Source organism: Oncorhynchus masou, chromosome 11 (assembly GCF_036934945.1).
Source record: "Oncorhynchus masou masou isolate Uvic2021 chromosome 11, UVic_Omas_1.1, whole genome shotgun sequence".
NCBI lineage: Eukaryota > Metazoa > Chordata > Actinopteri > Salmoniformes > Salmonidae > Oncorhynchus > Oncorhynchus masou.
Window position 1 is genome coordinate 18,723,225 of NC_088222.1, and position 18,374 is coordinate 18,741,598.

The 18,374-nt window shown below is 43.0% G+C and overlaps 1 protein-coding gene across 1 annotated transcript in view; it reads right to left on the reverse strand.

Annotated features, from left to right (window-relative positions):
* Positions 1-17,535, reverse strand: part of LOC135548255 (voltage-dependent anion-selective channel protein 2-like) — a 20,511-nt gene extending 2,976 nt beyond the window's left edge. Inside the window, exons 1-5 of the mRNA XM_064977652.1 lie at positions 17,421-17,535; positions 14,246-14,317; positions 5,631-5,680; positions 669-874; positions 256-477 (exon numbers count right to left, since the gene is read on the reverse strand). Of these exons, the coding sequence (XP_064833724.1) occupies positions 256-477; positions 669-874; positions 5,631-5,680; positions 14,246-14,312 (545 nt within the window). The 5' untranslated portion in view covers positions 14,313-14,317; positions 17,421-17,535. The remainder of the gene's footprint in view (positions 1-255; positions 478-668; positions 875-5,630; positions 5,681-14,245; positions 14,318-17,420) is intronic.
* Positions 17,536-18,374: the final 839 nt, after the last annotated feature.

Genomic DNA, 18,374 nt, shown 5'->3' on the forward strand with positions numbered 1-18,374 from the left:
CCCTCGTTCATACTCCTAGACACCTTCTGGTGGGTGGAACCCTCTTAATTCTGTTCCGTCATTACTGAAAGAGAGAGAAGGTAACACAGAAACTCCTTCCTACTCTAACCTCCATAGCATTACTGCTGAGAGACACGGGGCAACAGCAGCCACGGTTCCTAAACTTTACCATCTAACACATTCCACATTTCTGATGACTCACTCAAAAACAAAACCAGTGTTTCTAGGCAAGATCCACTACATTGAGATACTCACACGTTGGTGTGGAGCTGGAAGTCTCCAGCCTTGTATCCCAGGGCGAAGTTGTTCTGGGCCAGTTTGGACTTGGCCGTGTCAAAGGCCATCTGGTACCCGGCCAGCCAGCCCTCATAGCCCACCACTGCGGCTGCGTGGATGATGGGACCCTCGAAGTCGACGTCACAGCCCACATTAAGGAAGTCGCGCTTGTAGCCAGTCTTCAGCTTGCCACTCTTCTTGCTGAGGACAGATGGAGAGGAGACCGGAAAATTAGACACCCAACAAATAACCTTTCATATCTGATCCTTCACACTCCAAAAAAAGAAAAAGGCAATAACATATTTCATTAATAAATCCTAAATCATTTCATATTTTTTTTGTCAAAAGGAATAACGTGGTATGTCATTAACAGTTTGATGTCCCTCTCTCACCCAGTGTTTGGTACGAAGGATGTGTCCAGAGCCAGCTTGAGTCCTTGAGCCAGCTGGTCCTCCACAGTGACCTCTGTAGCCAGAGTGTTGTCGGTGTTCCACTTCTGGTTGAAGCTCAGGCCCAGCTCCTTCATCTTGTACTTGGTCTCCAGGTTGCCAGCTGCCTTCCCTGTGTCTGTGTTACTGGAACCTGATGTGTTGAACTCCTGAGTGGGAGAGAAGAGAGGGTGGGAGAGAGTGAGAAAAAGAGGAAAATGTATGAGGCAAGAGATGGTGGAGAGGAGAGTTGGTCAAATAGTTTAAAGTGTGTGAGTGAGATCTAGTAAAGCAGATTTTTGAAAAGGGAAGTTTTTTGCTTACAGCAAAAGAGGACACCCTGTATGATTAATGAACGATGTAAGGAGAAAAAAACAGAAAACAGATTACAGGGCATGAAAAGGTTCACCACGAAAATAAAGGTCAAGAAAGTGAGGGATGCAAGGTAAGGAGGGTGGATAGGTGGGTGGGAGGAAGTATAGACAAACACTATATATACACACAAAAGTATGTGGATACCCTTTCAAATTAGTGGATTCGGCCATTTCAGACACACCAGTTGCATCCCTCACTTCGAGCACACAGACATGCAATCTCCATAGACAAAAATTGTCAAGAGAATGACCTTACTGAAGAGCTCAGTTCCTTTCAACATGGCATCATCATAGGATGCCACCTTTCCAACAAATCAGTTTGTCAGATTACTGCCCTAATAGAGCTGCCCCGGTCAAATGAGTGCTGTTATTGTTTAGTGGAAACATCTATGCGCAACAACAGCGAAGTGGTAGGACACACAAGCTCACAGAACAGAACCGCAGAGTGCTGAAGAGCGTAGCACGCAAAAATAGTGTGTCCTCGGTTGCAACACTCACTACAGAGTTCCAAACTGCCTCTGGAAGCAACAGCAGCACAAGAACTGTTTGTCGAGAGGATCATGAAACGGGTTTCCATGGCCGAGCAGCCGCACACAAGCCTAAGATCACCATGCCCAATGGCAAGCATCTGTCCAAAGAAGGGCCAGATGTATACAGAATGGTGTCATTTGTGTAGAGGTGGATCAGGGAATCACAATCAGCAAGAGCGACACCGTTGATATATACAGAGAAAATAGTTGGCCCGAGAAATTAACCCTGTGGTCCCCCATAGAGACTGCCAGAGGTCCGGACAACAGGCCTTCCGATTTGACACACTGAACTCTGTATGCGAAGTAGTTGGTGAACCAGGCGAGGCAGTCATTTGAGAAACCAAGGCTATCGAGTATGCCGATAAGAATACGGTGATTGACAGAGTCGAAGGCCTCGGCCAGGTCGATGAAGACAGCTGCACAGTACTCTCTTCTATCGATGGCGGTTATGATATCGTTTACTACCTTGAGTGTGGCTGAGGTGGACCCATGACCAGTTCGGAAACCAGATTGCACAGAGGAGAAGGTACGGTGGGATTCTAAATGGTCAGTGATCTGTTTATTAACTTGGCATTCGAAGACTTTAGATAGGCAGGGCAGGATGGATACAGGTCTATAACAGTTTGGGTCTATAGTGCCACCCCCTTTGAAGAGGGATCTTGGACGATACGAAAGAGGTTGAACAGACTGGTAATAGGGGTTGCAACAATGGCGGCGGATCATTTTAGAAAGAGAGGGTCCAGATTGTCTAGCCCAGCTGTTTTGTTCGGGTCCAGGTTTTGCAGCTCTTTCAGAACATCTGCGATCTGGATTTGGGTGAAGGAGAAGCTGGGGAGGCTCGGGCAAGTAGCTGCGGGGGGTGCGGAGCTGTTGGCTGGGGTTGGGCTCGTCAGGAGGAAAGCATGGCCAGCCGTAGTATTGCCAGAGTATTGCTTATTGAAATGTTCGATTATCATGGATTTATCCGTGGTGACCGTGTTGCCTAGCCTCAGTGCAGTGGGCAGCTGGGAGGATGTGCTCTTGTTCTCCATGGACTTTACAGTGTGCCCAAACTTTTTGGAGTTAGAGCTACAAGATGCAAATTTCTGTTTGAAAAAGCTAGCGTTTGCTTTCCTGACTGACTGTGTGTATTGGATCCTGACTTCGCTGAACAGTTGCATATCGCGGGGACTGTTCGATGCTATTGCAGTCCGCCATAGGATGTTTTTGTGCTGGTCAAGGGCAGTCAGGTCTGGAGTGAACCAAAGGCTCACCACCATTGGACTCTGGAACAGTGGAAACGCATTCTCTGGAGTGATGACTCATGCTTCACCATCTGGCAGTCCAATGGACAAATCTGTGTTTGGCTGATGCCAGGAGAACGCTACCTGCCCCAATGCATAGTCCCAACTGTAAAGTTTGGTGGTAGAGGAAGAATAATGGTCTGGGCTGTTTTATCATGGTTCGGGCTAGGCCCCTTAGTTCCAGTGAAGGGAAACCTTAACACTACAGCATACAATGACATTCTAGAATATTCTGTGCTTGGGGAAGGCCCTTTCCTGTTTCAGCATGACAATGCTCCCGTGCACAAAGTGAGGTCCATAAAGAAATAATTTGTTGAGAACAGTGTAGAAAAACTTGACTGGCCTGCAGAGCCCTGACCTCAACCCCATCGAACACCTTTGGGATGAATTGGAACACCCAACATCAATGCCCGACCTCACTAATGCTCGTAGCTGAATGGAAGCAAGTCCCTGCAGCAATGTTCCAACATCGAGTAGAAAGCCTTCCCAGAAGAGTGGAGGGAGCAATGTTCCAACATCTAGTAGAACGCCTTCCCAGAAGAGTGGAGGCAGCAATTTTCCAACATCTAGTAGAAAGCTTCCCAGAAGACTGGAGGCAGCAATGTTCCAACATCTAGTAGAAAGCCTTCCCAGAAGACTGGAGGCAGCAATGTTCCAACATCTAGTAGAAAGCCTTCCCAGAAGACTGGAGGCAGCAATGTTCCAACATCTAGTAGAAAGCCTTCCCAGAAGACTGGAGGCAGCAATGTTCCAACATCGAGTAGAAAGCTTCCCAGAAGAGTGGAGGCAGCAGCAATGTTCCAACATCTAGTAGAAAGCCTTCCCAGAAGACTGGAGGCAGCAATGTTCCAACATCTAGTAGAAAGCCTTCCCAGAAGACTGGAGGCAGCAATGTTCCAACATCTAGTAGAAAGCTTCCCAGAAGACTGGAGGCAGCAATGTTCCAACATCTAGTAGAAAGCTTCCCAGAAGACTGGAGGCAGCAATGTTCCAACATCTAGTAGAAAGCCTTCCCAGAAGACTGGAGGCAGCAATGTTCCAACATCTAGTAGAAAGCCTTCCCAGAAGACTGGAGGCAGCAATGTTCCAACATCTAGTAGAAAGCCTTCCCAGAAGACTGGAGGCAGCAATGTTCCAACATCTAGTAGAAACCTTCCCAGAAGACTGGAGGCAGCAATGTTCCAACATCTAGTAGAAAGCTTCCCAGAAGACTGGAGGCAGCAATGTTCCAACATCTAGTAGAAAGCCTTCCCAGAAGACTGGAGGCAGCAATGTTCCAACATCTAGTAGAAAGCTTCCCAGAAGACTGGAGGCAGCAATGTTCCAACATCTAGTAGAAAGCTTCCCAGAAGACTGGAGGCAGCAATGTTCCAACATCTAGTAGAAAGCCTTCCCAGAAGACTGGAGGCAGCAATGTTCCAACATCTAGTAGAAAGCCTTCCCAGAAGACTGGAGGCAGCAATGTTCCAACATCTAGTAGAAAGCCTTCCCAGAAGACTGGAGGCAGCAATGTTCCAACATCTAGTAGAAACCTTCCCAGAAGACTGGAGGCAGGAATGTTCCAACATCTAGTAGAAAGCTTCCCAGAAGACTGGAGGCAGCAATGTTCCAATATCTAGTAGAAAGCCTTCCCAGACGACTGGAGGCAGCAATGTTCCAACATCTAGTAGAAAGCTTCCCAGAAGACTGGAGGCAGCAATGTTCCAACATCTAGTAGAAAGCCTTCCCAGAAGACTGGAGGCAGCAATGTTCCAACATCTAGTAGAAAGCCTTCCCAGAAGACTGGAGGCAGCAGAGGAGGGACCAACTCCATATTAATGCCCATGATTTTGGAATGAGATGTTCGACAAGCAGGTGTCCACATACTTTTGTTCATGTAGTGTAGGTGCAGCAAAGCAGTGAATGGCAGTCAGTGGTTGAAGCTGGACAAAGAAATGGATGACAAAATGAAATTAGTTGGAGACATTGACACCAGTCAATCCAGATGGACAAAGAAATGGATGTGAAATATATGTAAATTAGTTGGACAGAATTATAATAGTCACTGGACAGTGATGTAGATGAAAACAGACTAACAGTACCATCTGCTGGACACAAGGATTCTAAAACAAGACTTAACAGTGAAATCAGACAGTCTGTCGATGCATCTTCCAGCACGTATCATGTTGTACATACATAGAGACATCAGCACACTGTGGGAGAGAGTCTTACCATCTAAAATAGAGCGCGGTCCAGGAGGCAGCGGAGAGGCAGGGGGACGGAGCAGGGGGACAGAGCAGGGGGACAGAGCATGGGGACAGAGCATGGGGACAGAGCAAGGGTTAGGATAAGCAGATGGAGACAAACAGGCCCCACACAGTCTTAAACACAAGCTGCCTCACACACACACACACACACACACACAGCCTGTCATATCTCTTTATCCTGAAGCATAAAGCCAAGCAGAGCCAGCAACATCACCTAGCAACCTGTGAATCTTAGAGCTCAGAATTACAAACCGTTAGAAGGGTCGTTACTACAGTAACAGAGAGAGAAGGGTTATTTATAAAATTACAGTCACAGAATCACAATATACTTTTTCCTCAAAGAAAGAAAAATGTTCTACTAAGCAAGAAGAAATGTTAATGACTGATTAACATTAACAGAGAGAGAAAGAGCAACCGAGGAAGTGCAGGTGGTACAGTGGAGGGGGGAGAGAGAGAGAAGTGGAAAAGGGGAGGGCAGAAACAGAAGACTCACCACTCCACTCTGAGACTTGGTCTTCAAGTCCAGCTTCACGATGCCGAAGCCTTGAGGGTTAAACAAGAGGTTGACGAGCTAAGTGTACATTTGAGCAGACTTGAAGAACAATGACAATTTGTTTATGATGCGTTGAGTTAGAACATGGTTTGCATTTAGGGATGAGCATCTTTCCCTTTCAAGACGTTTCGATACGTATCCAGATACATGGGCTCCAACACGATACAGGAACGATACGCTTTAGTTTGAATCAATTCGGTGCCATTTCAGCTCCATGCGATTCGATGCACTAACATATGCTGCATAAACCCAGTTACCTCACATTGGTAACACTACTTGAAGGGTCCATAATAAACCAATTATAAATTGGGTATTCCCCATGTATTACATCACAACTCAAACAAACCATTTACTAACCATTAGTAAAGCATTTTGCAGTCCCTAATCTAGAGTGAGTGCAATTTAAACTACTAAGTTTTGAGTGGCCAGTATAACTTCTCACAAAAAGATGAGCATGCCAATTGTAGACATTCTTGCTGTATCTGGTAAAAGAACAATTATACAACACAGGATGTTTAAGTAAACTCAGCAAAAAAAAAACGTCCCTTTTTCAGGACCCTGTCTTTCAAAGATATTTGTATTTTTACAAATTAACTTCACAGATATTCATTGTAAAGGGTTTGTTTGTTCAATGACCCATAAACAATTAATGAACATGTACCTGCAGAACGGTCGCTAAGACACTAACAGCTTACAGACGGTAGACAATTAAGGTCACAGTTATGAAAACTTAGGACACTAGAGGCATTTCTACTGACTCTGAAAAACACCAAAAGAAAGATGCCCAGGGTCCCTGCTCATCTGCAGATGTGGCCAGGGCAATAAATAGCTATGTCCGTATTATGAGACGTCTAAGACAGCGCTACAGGGAGACAGGACGGACAGCTGATCTTCCTCGCCGTGGCAGACCCCGTGTAGCAACACCTGCACGGGATCGGTACATCTGAACAGCACACCTGTGGAACAGGTACAGGATGGCAACAACAACTGCCCGAGTTACACCAGGAACGCACAATCTCTCCATCAATGCTCAGACTGTCTGCAATAGGCTGAGTCAGGATGGATTGAGGGCTTGTAGGCCTGTTGAAAGGCAGGTCCTCACCAGACATCCCCAGCAAAAACGTCACCTATGGGCACAAACCCATCGTCGCTGGACCAGACAGGACTGGCAAAAAGTGCTCTTCACTGACGAGTCATGGTTTTGTCTCACCAGGGGTGATGGTCGGATTCGCATTCATCGTCGAGGGAATGAGTGTTACACCGAGGCCTGTACTCTGGAGCGGGATCGATTTGGAGGTGGAGGGTCCGTCATGGACTGGGGAGGTGTGTCACAGCATCAGACTGAGCTTGTTATTGCAGGCAATCTCAACGCTGTGCGTTACAGGGAAGACATCCTCCTCCCTCATGTGGTACCCTTCTTGCAGGCTCATCCTGACATGACCCTCCAGCATGACAATGCCACCAGCCATACTGCTCGTTCTGTGCGTGATTTCCTGCAAGACAGGAATGTCAGTGTTCTGCCATGGCCAGCGAAGAGCCCGGATCTCAATCCCATTGAGCATGTCTAGGACCTGTTGGATCGGAGGGTGAGGGCTAGGGACATTCCCCCAAGAAATGTCTGGGAACTTGCAAGTGCCTTGGTGGAAGAGTGGGGTAACATCTCACAGCAGGAACTGACAAATCTGGTGCAGTCCATGAGGAGACTGCAGTACTTAATGCAGCTGGTGGCCACACCAGATACTGATTGTTGCGTTTGATTTTGAACCCCCCCTTTGTTCAAGGACACATTATTCCATTTCTGTTAGTCACATGTCTGTGGAACTTGTTCAGTTTGTCTCAGTTGTTGAATCTTATGTTCATACACATATTGACACATTAAGTTTGCTGAAAACAAATGCAGTTGACAGTGAGAGGACGTTTCTTTTTTTGCTATATATGTATATATATATAAATATATATATATATATATATATAAATGGAGTTTACCGTAAATGCATTTGGCTAAAGGCGTATGTAAACTTCAAATCACACACACACTTGAAGTCGGAAGTTTGCAAACACCTTAGCCAAATACATTTAAACTCAGTTTTTCACAATTCCTGACATTTAATCCCTTAGGATCACCACTTTATTTAAAACATGTCAGAAAAATAGTAGAGAGAATGATTTATTTATTTCATCACATTCCCAGTGGGTCAAAAGTTTACATACACTCAATTAGTATTTGGTAGCATTGCCTTTAAATTGTTTAACTTGGGTCAAACATTTCAGGTAGCCTTCCAAAAGCTTGGGTGAATTTTGGCCCATTCCTCCTGACAGAGCTGATGTAACCGAGTCAGGTTTGTAGGACTCCTTGCTTGCACACACCTTTTCAGTTCTGCCCACAAATTTGCTATAGGATTGAGGTCAGGCCTTTGTGATGGCCACTCCACTACCTTGACTTTGTTGTCCTTAAGCCATTTTGTATGCTTGGGGTCATTGTCCATTTGGAAAGCCCATTTGCGACCAAGCTTTAACATCCTGAATGACGTCTTCAAATGTTGCTTCAATATATGGGGCGGCAGGGTAGCTTAGTGGTTAGAGCGTTGGACTAGTAACCGGAAGGTTGCGAGTTCAAACCCCCGAGCTGACAAGGTACAAATCTGTCATTCTGCCCCTGAACAGGCAGTTAACCCACTGTTCCCAGACCGTCATTGAAAATAAGAATTTGTTCTTAACTGACTTGCCTGGTTAAAAATTATTATTTTATTTAAATCCACATCATTTTCCACCCTCATGATGGCATCTATTTTGTGAAGTGCCCCCAACATGATGCTGCCAACCCCGTGCTTCACAGTTGGGATGGTGTTCTTCGGCCTGCAAGCATCCTCCCTTTTCCTCCAAACATAACGATGGTCATTATGGCCAAACAGTTGGTCATTATGGTCATTATGGCCAAAATGTCCTCAGACCAGAGGACATTTCTCCAAAAAGTACGATCTTTGTCCACATGTGCAGTTGCAAACCGTAGCCTGGCTTTTTTATAGACGTTTTGGAGCAGTGGCTTCTTCCTTGCTGAGCGGCCTTTCAGGTTATGTCGATATAGGACTTGTTTTACTGTGGATATAGATACTTTTATACGGGTTTCCTCCAGCATCTTCACAAGGTTCTTTGCTGTTGTTCTGGAATTGATTTGCACTTTTCTCACCAAAGTATGTTCATCTCTAGGAGACAGAACTCGTCTCTTTCCTGAGCGGTATGGTGGCTGCGTGGTCCCATGGTGTTTATTCTTGCGTACTATTGTTTGTACATATGAAAGTGGTATCTTCAGGCATTTGGAAATTGCTCCCAAGGATGAAACAGACATGTGGAGGTCTACAATATTTTTTTCTGAGGTCTTGGATGATTTCTTTAGATTTTCCCATGATGTCAAAAAGAGGCACTGAGTTTGAAGGTAGGCCTTGAAATACATCCACAGGTACACCTACAATTGACTCAAATTATGTTATTTAGCCTATCAGAAGCTTCTAAAGCCAGACGTTATTTCTGGAACTTTCCAAACTGTTTAAGGCACAGCCAATTTACTGTATGTAAACTTCTGACCAACTGGAATTGTGATACAGTGAATTATAAGTGAAATAATCTGTCTGTAAACAACTGTTGGAAAAATGACTTGTCATTCACAAAGTAGATGTCCTAACCGACATCCCAAAACTATAGTTTGTTAACAAGAATTGGTGGAGTAGTTTTAATGACTCCAACCTAAGTGTATGTAAACTTCCTACTTCAACTGTGTGTGTGTGTGTGTGTGTGTGTGATATATATATATATACATACAAACACACACACACGTGTAAATAACTAGCATATTAACATTGACAAATGTGTGAGTAATGATAAATAAATTGAGAGCAACTGGATTGTAAATACATTATAAATGGTTCATTATGGACCATTCAAATAAAGTGTACACCCATTCTAAATTATAATCTGCTGCTGATGGAGCTCATAAGACCCCTGAGCGCAATCTGTCTGAGCTAACTTCTGTGGGTATGTGTAAATGATGCTTGTCTATGAAGTCGGTCTATGAAGTACAGTGCCTTTTAGACATTTTTCCTAATTTATTTATTTTTAAACCCGGAAATATCACATTTACTTAAGTATTCAGACCTTTTAGTCAGTATTTGTTGAAGCATCTTTGGCAGCGATTACAGCCTCGAGTCTCCTTGGTTATGACGCTACAAGTTTGGCACACCTGTATTTGGGGAGTTTCTCTCATTCTTCTCTGCAGATCCTCTCAAGCTTTATCAGGTTGGATGGGGAGCGTCGCTGCACAGTTATTTTCAGGTCTCTCCAGAGATGTTTGATTGGGTTCAAGTTCAGGCTCTGGCTGGGCCCCTCAATGACATTCAGAGACTTGTCCCGAAGCCAATCCTGCGTTGTCTTGGCTGTGTGCTTAGGGACGTTGTCCTGTTGGAAGGTAAACCTTTGCTCCAGTCTGAGGTGCACCGGAGCAGGTTTTCAACAAGGATCTCTCTGTTCTTTGCTCCATTCAGCTTTCCCTCGATCCTGACTAGTCTCCCAGTCCCTGTCGCTGAAAAACATTCCCACAGCATGATGCTGCCACCACGTTTCACTGTAGGGATGGTGCCAGGTTTCCTACAGATGTGATGCTTTGCTTTCAGGCCAAATAGTTCAATATTGGTTTCATCAGATAACAGAATCTTGTTTCTCACGAGTCCTTTAGGTGCCTTTTCGCTAACTCAAAGCGGACTGTCATGTGCCTTTTACTGAGGAGTGGCTTCCATCTGACCACTACCATAAAGGTCTGATTGGTGGAGTACTGCAGAGATGGTAGTCCTTCTGGAAGGTCCTTCCATCTCCACAGAGGAACTCTGGAGCTCTATCAGAGTGACCATTGGGTTCTTGGTCACCTCCCTGACCAAAGCCCTTCTCCCCCAATTGCTCAGTTTGACCGGGCGGCCAGCTCTAGGAAAAGTCTTAGTGGTTCCAAACTTCTTCCATTTAAGAATGATGGAGGCCACTGTGTTCTTGGGGACCTTAAAAATTGCAAAAATGTTTTGGTACCCTTCCCCAGATCTGTGTCGAGACACAATCCTGTCTTGGTGCGCTACGGACAATTCATTCAACCTCATTGCTTGGTTTTTCCTCTGACATGCACTGTCAACTGTGGGACCTTATATTAGACAGGTGTGTGCCTTTGCAAATCATGTCCAATCAATTGAATTTACCACAGGTGAACTCCAATCAAGTTATAGAAACATCAAGGATGATCAATGGAAACAGGATGCACCTGAGCTCAATTTTGAGTCTCATTGCAAAGGGTCTGAATACTTATTTAAATAAGGTCTCTGTTTTTTTAAATTTTTTATACCACATAGGCCTAAGAAAATACTTCAAATAGTAGGCTAACCAAGTCTCGCTCGCTCTCCCTCTCTGTGTGAGAGTAAAGTTAAGGGCTCAACATCTTGCTGAATTTATTTGAACTAATATCTGAATTTCTGTTGGTGTTCATTATGAAAGTGCTGAATGGATAGGCCCTTGTTTGCTTGCACTTGCTTATATTTAAGGCTAAGTGTTAATGATAAGAATAAACATTGTGAATTTACTGAACATACATTAAAATCATGTTTGTGTATGGTTCAAAAGTCAACTCATTTTGGCGTTTGTTATTATTTAAAGAGAATGCAGTTCTAATAGACTTACACATATCCACAAGGAGTCAGTAGTAACCACATTTGTTTAAGCAAGTCAGTCATATCAGCTATAGTTTTTAAAAAGGCAGTAAATAAGGCTTGATGAACTGTTGTGCTGCTAGACAAGGCTCAGCTGATAGCCAGGTGTAGCGGTGTTAAGGATTCACTCCATGGTGCTGAAAGTAGAGGTCGACCGATTAGGATTTTTCAACGCCGATACCCGATGATTGGCGGACCAAAAACAGCCGATACGGATTATTCTGACTATTTTTTTTAAATGTATTTGTAATAATGACAATTACAACAATACTGAATGAACACTTTTTTAAACTTAATATAATACATCAATAAAATCAATTTAGCCTCAAATAAATAATGAAACATGTTCAATTTGGTTTAAATAATGCATAAACAAAGTGTTGCAGAAGAAAGCTTTCTTACATGGCACATATTGCACTAACGTCAAAGTTCCTTGCTCAGAACATATGAAAGCTGGTGGTTCCTTTTAACATGAGTCTTCAATATTCCCAGGTAAGAAGTTTTAGGTTGTGGTTATTATAGGAATTATAGGACTCTCTCTCTATACGATTTGTATTTCATATACCTTTGACTATTGGATGTTTTTATAGGCACTTTAGTATTGCCAGTGTAACAGTATAGCTTCCGTCCCTCTCCTCTCTCCTACCTGGGCTCGAACCAGGAACACATCGACAACAGACACCGTCGAAGCAGCGTTAGAGCAAGGGGAACAACTACTCCAAGTCTCAGAGCGAGTGCCGTTTGAAATGCTATTAGCGCGCACCCCGCTAACTAGCTAGCCATTTCACATTGGTTACACCAGCCTAATCTCAGGAGTTGATAGGCTTGAAGTCATAAACAGCGCAATGCTTGAAGCACAGCGAAAAGCTGCTGGCAAAACGCACGAAAGTGCTGATTGAATTAATGCTTACGAGCCTGCTGGTGCCTACCATCGCTCAGTCAGACTGCTCTATCAAATCATAGACTTAGTTATAACATAATAACACACAGAAATACGAGCCTTGGGTCATTAATATGGTCGAATCCAGAACCTATCATCTCGAAAACAAAACGTTTATTCTTTCAGTGAAATACGGAACCGTTCCGTATTTTATCTAACGGGTGGCATCCCTAAGTCTAAATTTTAATTTTACATTGCACAACCTTCAATGTTATGTCATAATTACGTAAAATTCTGGCAAATTAGTTCACAACGAGCCAGGCGGGCCAAACTGTTGCATATACCCTGACTTTGCGTGCAATGAACGCAAGAGAAGTGACATAATTTCACCTGGTTAATATTGCCTGCTAACCTGGATTTCTTTTAGCTAAATATGCAGGTTTAAAAATATATACTTCTGTGTATTGATTTTAAGAAAGGCTTCAATGTTATGTTTATGGTTAGCTACACGTTGGAGCAACGACAGTCCTTTTTCATGAATGCGCACCGCATCGATTATATGCAACGCAGGACACGCTAGATAAACTAGTAATATCATCAACCATGTGTAGTTAACTAGTGATTATGATTTATTGCTTTTTATAAGATAAGTTTAATGCTAGCTAGCAACTTACCTTGGCTTCTTACTGCATTCGCGTAACAGGCAGGCTCCTCGTGAGGCAGGTGGTTATAGCATTAGACTAGTTAACTGTAAGGTTGCAAGATTGAATCTCCGAGCTGACAAGGTAAAAATCTGTCGTTCTGACCCTGAACAAGGCAGTTAACCCACTGTACCTAGGCCGTCATTGAAAATAAGAATGTGTTCTTAACTGACTTGCCGAGTTAAATAAAGGTGTAATTTTTTAAAACCGATTTCCGATTGTTATGAAAACTTGAAATCGGCCCTAATTAAATCGGCCATTGCGATTAATTGGTTGACCTCTAGCTGAAAGGAAAGCTCTGCTGTTGGCACAGTTTTATGTACTGTAGTACCTAACAGTTTATGGCCACCGTTTGTCAGTGTTATAGTGCAATGAATGTATTGTTTCGTGTTGTGGCTTTGCTGGCATGCATCTAAAATGTTTTGCGTTTGTCCCAGCAAGATTTACATGCTAATATCACCACTGCTCTGTATATCAAAAATAATACCATATTACACTATTACAGTAATTGCAAAACTACCAAAAGTATTGCTGTTGGTGAAACTGAATAATCATAAAATCCATTGTAGGCCCCGTTCAGCAGGTAGAGCCTATAGCCAGATGAGAGTTGTCTCCGGCAGCTTACTTTTAGTCTGGTAAAATACATTTTTTCAACTGCGCATAGATAATAACTTAGAAAATTGCATTGGTTGTCAGTTTACAAATAAAACCTTATATTGCGCTAGTCATTTGGGGATTTTAATGCTGAAGGTGCCAGACACCGTATGTAGTTTGACAAGGCTACTGATTGTCCCTGGGATTGTTCAGCAGGTAAAAGGACTTGAAGAGCAATGACTGTCAACGCAGTTACATGCTTAGTTCCACACTGAAGGAGAAGACGCATCAGGTGTTACAAAAAAAATTGTATTTTCAGAAGGTAGAAAGTAAGCACAAAGAGTGAATTAGTGATTCATAACGTTTTAATATATTTTCTGACCAATGCAGCTGCATCTAAAACATTTTAAAACAGGGATCAAGGCTGATTCCCAGGTGACTTTGGTGTATCAAATTCTACCACAACCAGACTATAAACAGTAACTTTATCTGTTATGACATGCTTCAGCTAACTCCTCTGACTGTCATTCTTTGTCATGTGTGGAATTTTGGCTTCTCCTTGGTAAGCTAACTGTTCAGGTGTGCAAATGGTTTTACTATTTAGTAACCTATCATAGCCCTTGCTGAAGATAGTTAGTAACTCACCATAGCCCTTGCTGAAGATGTCCTTGGCAGCCTTGCCCAGGTCTGAGTATGAAGGAGGAACAGCCATTGTACCTGGAGAGGAGGAGACAAGTCAGGAAGGTCAACACATGCAAGCCATATACAGTTGCGGCCAAATATATTGGTTCCCTTGCCAATATATTCCCCATTTCTTCTAAAATAAGTTGGGGAGAAAAATGGCCTCCTTACCTTGCTATTCGATTTAACATTGCAGAAGCATTTTTATTTTTGTAAACTTAAGTTAACAATTTGATTTTTGAAAATAAAGACAAATGGCATGGACAAAGTTATTGGCAACCCATAGCTGGTACTTGGTTGCACAGCCATTGGCCAAAAGAACTGCCAACAAATGTTTCTTGTAGCCATCAATGACCTTGCTGCACTTTTCTACTGGCAAGTTGGCCCACTTTTTTAGCAGCAAACTGCTCTAATTCTAATTCTTCTATGTTTGAGGGGAGCCCACCAAGTGCTGTTTTCAGCTCTCGGCATAGGTTATCGGTGTGATTCAGATCTAGATCATCGCTGGCCGCGCCAGAACAGTCTAGTGATACTTCTTGAACCATTTCAGGGTGCTTTTGTTGTATTTTTGGGGTTGTTGACTTGCTGGAAGACCCACAACCATCAACAGAGACACTGTTTTTGGACAATGGGTTGAACATTACACTCCAAAACACAATGATAATCTGCTGATTTTATGTCTTGCACACATTCAATGCCCCCAGTATCAGAGGAAGCAAAGCAACCCAAAAGCATTACCAAACCGCCCCACGTTTGATTTTAGGGAGGGTGTTATTTTCTTTGAATGCTTTATTTAGTCGTTGGTAAACATGAGATCCCACTGCTGAAGGAGACACAAGAAAGCCTAATTGAACTTCTCAAAAACTCCCCTAAACAAGCCTAAATCCTGGGGAAATTTTCTGTGGACCAATGAAACAAAATCAGAGCTCTTTGGCAATACAGATCAGCACTGTGTTTACTGACAACCAAATTAAGCAGCCAATGAAAAGAACACCCTCCAACAATCAAAGACGGGGAGGTTTGATAATGCTGTGGGGTTTCCTTGCTGCCTCTGGTACGGGGGGGCCTTGAACGTGCAAAAGGCATCATGAAATCAGAAGATTATTAGGTGTTTTGTAGTCCAATGTTGGACCGACCCTGTGTCCAAAAACTGGGTCTCCATTGAATGTTGTGGGTCTTCTTCCAGCTGGACAGCAACACCAAACACAAATCAAAAAGCACCCTGGAATGGATCAATAAGAGATGTTTAAGAAAAGTGCAAGGCTGCCAATATATTTGGCCGTAACTATGTCCCACTGCAATACTTGACTCAGTGTGTGATGTTCTAGAACGTTGCATACAGCTGACATGATACCTTCAGGACTGATTTGGAAGTTGTCACTAGAAATCTCAGGACCCTCCCATTTTGCAAAGCAGTCCAGAAGGACTGCAGTGTGCCAGGGACTATTCTGCAGCATGACTTTCCTGCAGCAGCCATTTTTTCCCCTAGTGAATCATCAGTGTAGAATAGATGCCCTGTCACATATCCTTGGCAACCAGAGTGCTGGGAGGCTGGGTACCTAGGTCATGTGACTGGTTTCCCAGTGAGTGAGCTCAGCTGGAGAACAGATTGTTTCTTCTGGGAGGAAGCTAGCTAGGCCGACACCAGCATCACACCCAGGCCACACACACAGCACTGGATTAGCCTATAGCTTTGATTGACCTACATAACCGTAAGGAGATGCTTTTACATGCCATTCTAGGCAAGTTTCCAAACCTATCATCTCAAGGATAAACTGAAGTCAGAGGTGGCATGTATTTTCTTGACTGAGGACAACAGGAGCTTGCAGAACAGGCTGTAGTATTTACAAATCTAGGCCCTTGTGGTTTGACAGGACTGGACATAGGCACATATTGTAACAATATTTGCAGTTATCACAATACCAAACAAATAGATAGTTGATTTTTACTTAGAACTTTATTTTCAGGTGGATTTTGAGTTTCCTTGATCTGTCACAAAGCCTAAATATATGTCAGGTTAATAATAATTGTTTTTATTTTATTTAACCAGGTAAGTTGACAGAACACACAGGGTGGGGGATGAATGAGCCAATTGTAGATAACTAGCTAGATGCATCTAATAATGAATACATTTTTTTTTTAAGTGTAATGTTATGTCATCCTTCCAACCAGCTAACAGTAAGGCACTGGTTAATTCACTTGGCTGATTATCTTCTAATTTCAGCACGCAACGACAGCTACGCAACTTAGTTTAGCAAGATAGACTCAACCAGAAAAATGTGTGTTCATCTTAAAGGTGAGGGTCATAGCTATCAGTTGCCAAGGTGAGGGTCCTCCTGTAAATGAACGCCACCAGCACAAATGAAAGTACCTAGATGGCTCGCTAGTTAATATATTTCCACAGCTACATTTTCATTGTTCTATTGTTTGCAAGACGAGTGGCGGGCGAACATATTTTGTGCACTGTCTATTTCTGACAAAGGACTGTAGATGGGACCGTTTAAGAGAGTCAGTTGTGGTGGTTAGCCAGGCTAGTCAAACTGGTTAACATTAGCCAGCTGAAATGTTGGCTAGCGTAGGTAACGTTACAGCTGCATGATGCATTGGGGATGACTGGAATCAGTAAGAGTAAATATGCCAACAACGACAAAAAGTATTATATAAAAAGTTAAGTACTTAATTTGATAAATATTGCAGCAAGTGAACCTCGTTAGCTAGTTAACTAACAGTAACTAATAGTGGAAAAATCATGGTACACGCCCCTTATTTCTTTAAAAACCAACGGTTAATCCTTTAAAACGTTAAAATAACGTTAAATAGTTTCATCTCGTTAATTGCAACACAACTCTACCTGGGATTATACAGCACAACATTATGTAATAGCTGCTAGCTAAAAGGTTAGCATGTTAACCACATTAGCTAAAACAGATGGACATTGGAATAGGCCCTTGTAGCGAGCTACCTAACATTAGCTAGTTGCTCAGTTGGTGCAGTGGCTAACCTTGGACAACCGCGCTAACTAGTGTAGTGACATTTACTGTCAATGATTCATTCATGCCATGAATGGCATTATTAAAAAAACAAAAAAAACATTCATGTTTTATATTAGCTACATCAACAGTTAAATGTTCATAGCTACCGATTTTATGATGTGAAGCAAGGAGAGATGGATATCTGCAAAGCGTCTGTTCCTTTTTCACCCTGTCAAAGCTAGCATCTGTCGGCCTGGCAAAGATAGGGCACAGTGAAGGAGACACAGGGAGCATGCGCAATTCACAGGGGCGACTGTTTGAACGACTGCAGAAATATGCAATTTACCTGCGGGTACATAATCCAAATTTCTTCAATGAATTCCAGCATTTTCTAAAACAGTAGTAGTTTCAATGATTGTATTTATATTAGTCGAAGTGCATCTCAAATGTCAGCAATTTACAGCCTTTTTTACTGCCTACAGTTTGAAACATCATTATATTCGGACGAAAATGGATTTTTTTGTGCCAAATAATAAGATGAGAAAGATAAATCATCATCACTGTAGCCCCCCCTATGAGCAAAATACGTCGAAAATACGTTGAAAAAACGTGGAAAATAGTATTGTGCTCACTGGGATAGGAAATGGGGAATGTAATGCTTACAAAGGGCCCAATAGCTGTGTTAGGGTCAAAAGTATAATTTGTGTGAGGGCCACAGTGGTGAAAAACACAATAGCTGTTGTCATTTACACCTGCACTTTAGGCCAGTGGCCACCCTGATAAAGATTACAGCAGGATATTTGGAGAGGCAGCATTGGGAGCTATTTTTACAGTCTGGTTGGGAGAACTTGTGAGGTGTCTGTTTCTCAAACCAGACACTCTAATGTACTTGTTCTCTTGCACAGTTGTGCACCGGGGCCTCCCACTCCTCTTTCTATTCTGGTTAGGGCCAGTTTGCGCTGTTCTGTGAAGGGAGTAGTACACAGCGTTGCACTAGATCTTCAGTTTCTTGGCAATTTCACACATGGAATAGCCTTCATTTCTCAGAACCAGAAAAGACTGGCGAGTTTCATAAGTAAGTCCTTTGTTTCTGGCCATTTTGAGCCTGTAATCGAACCCAC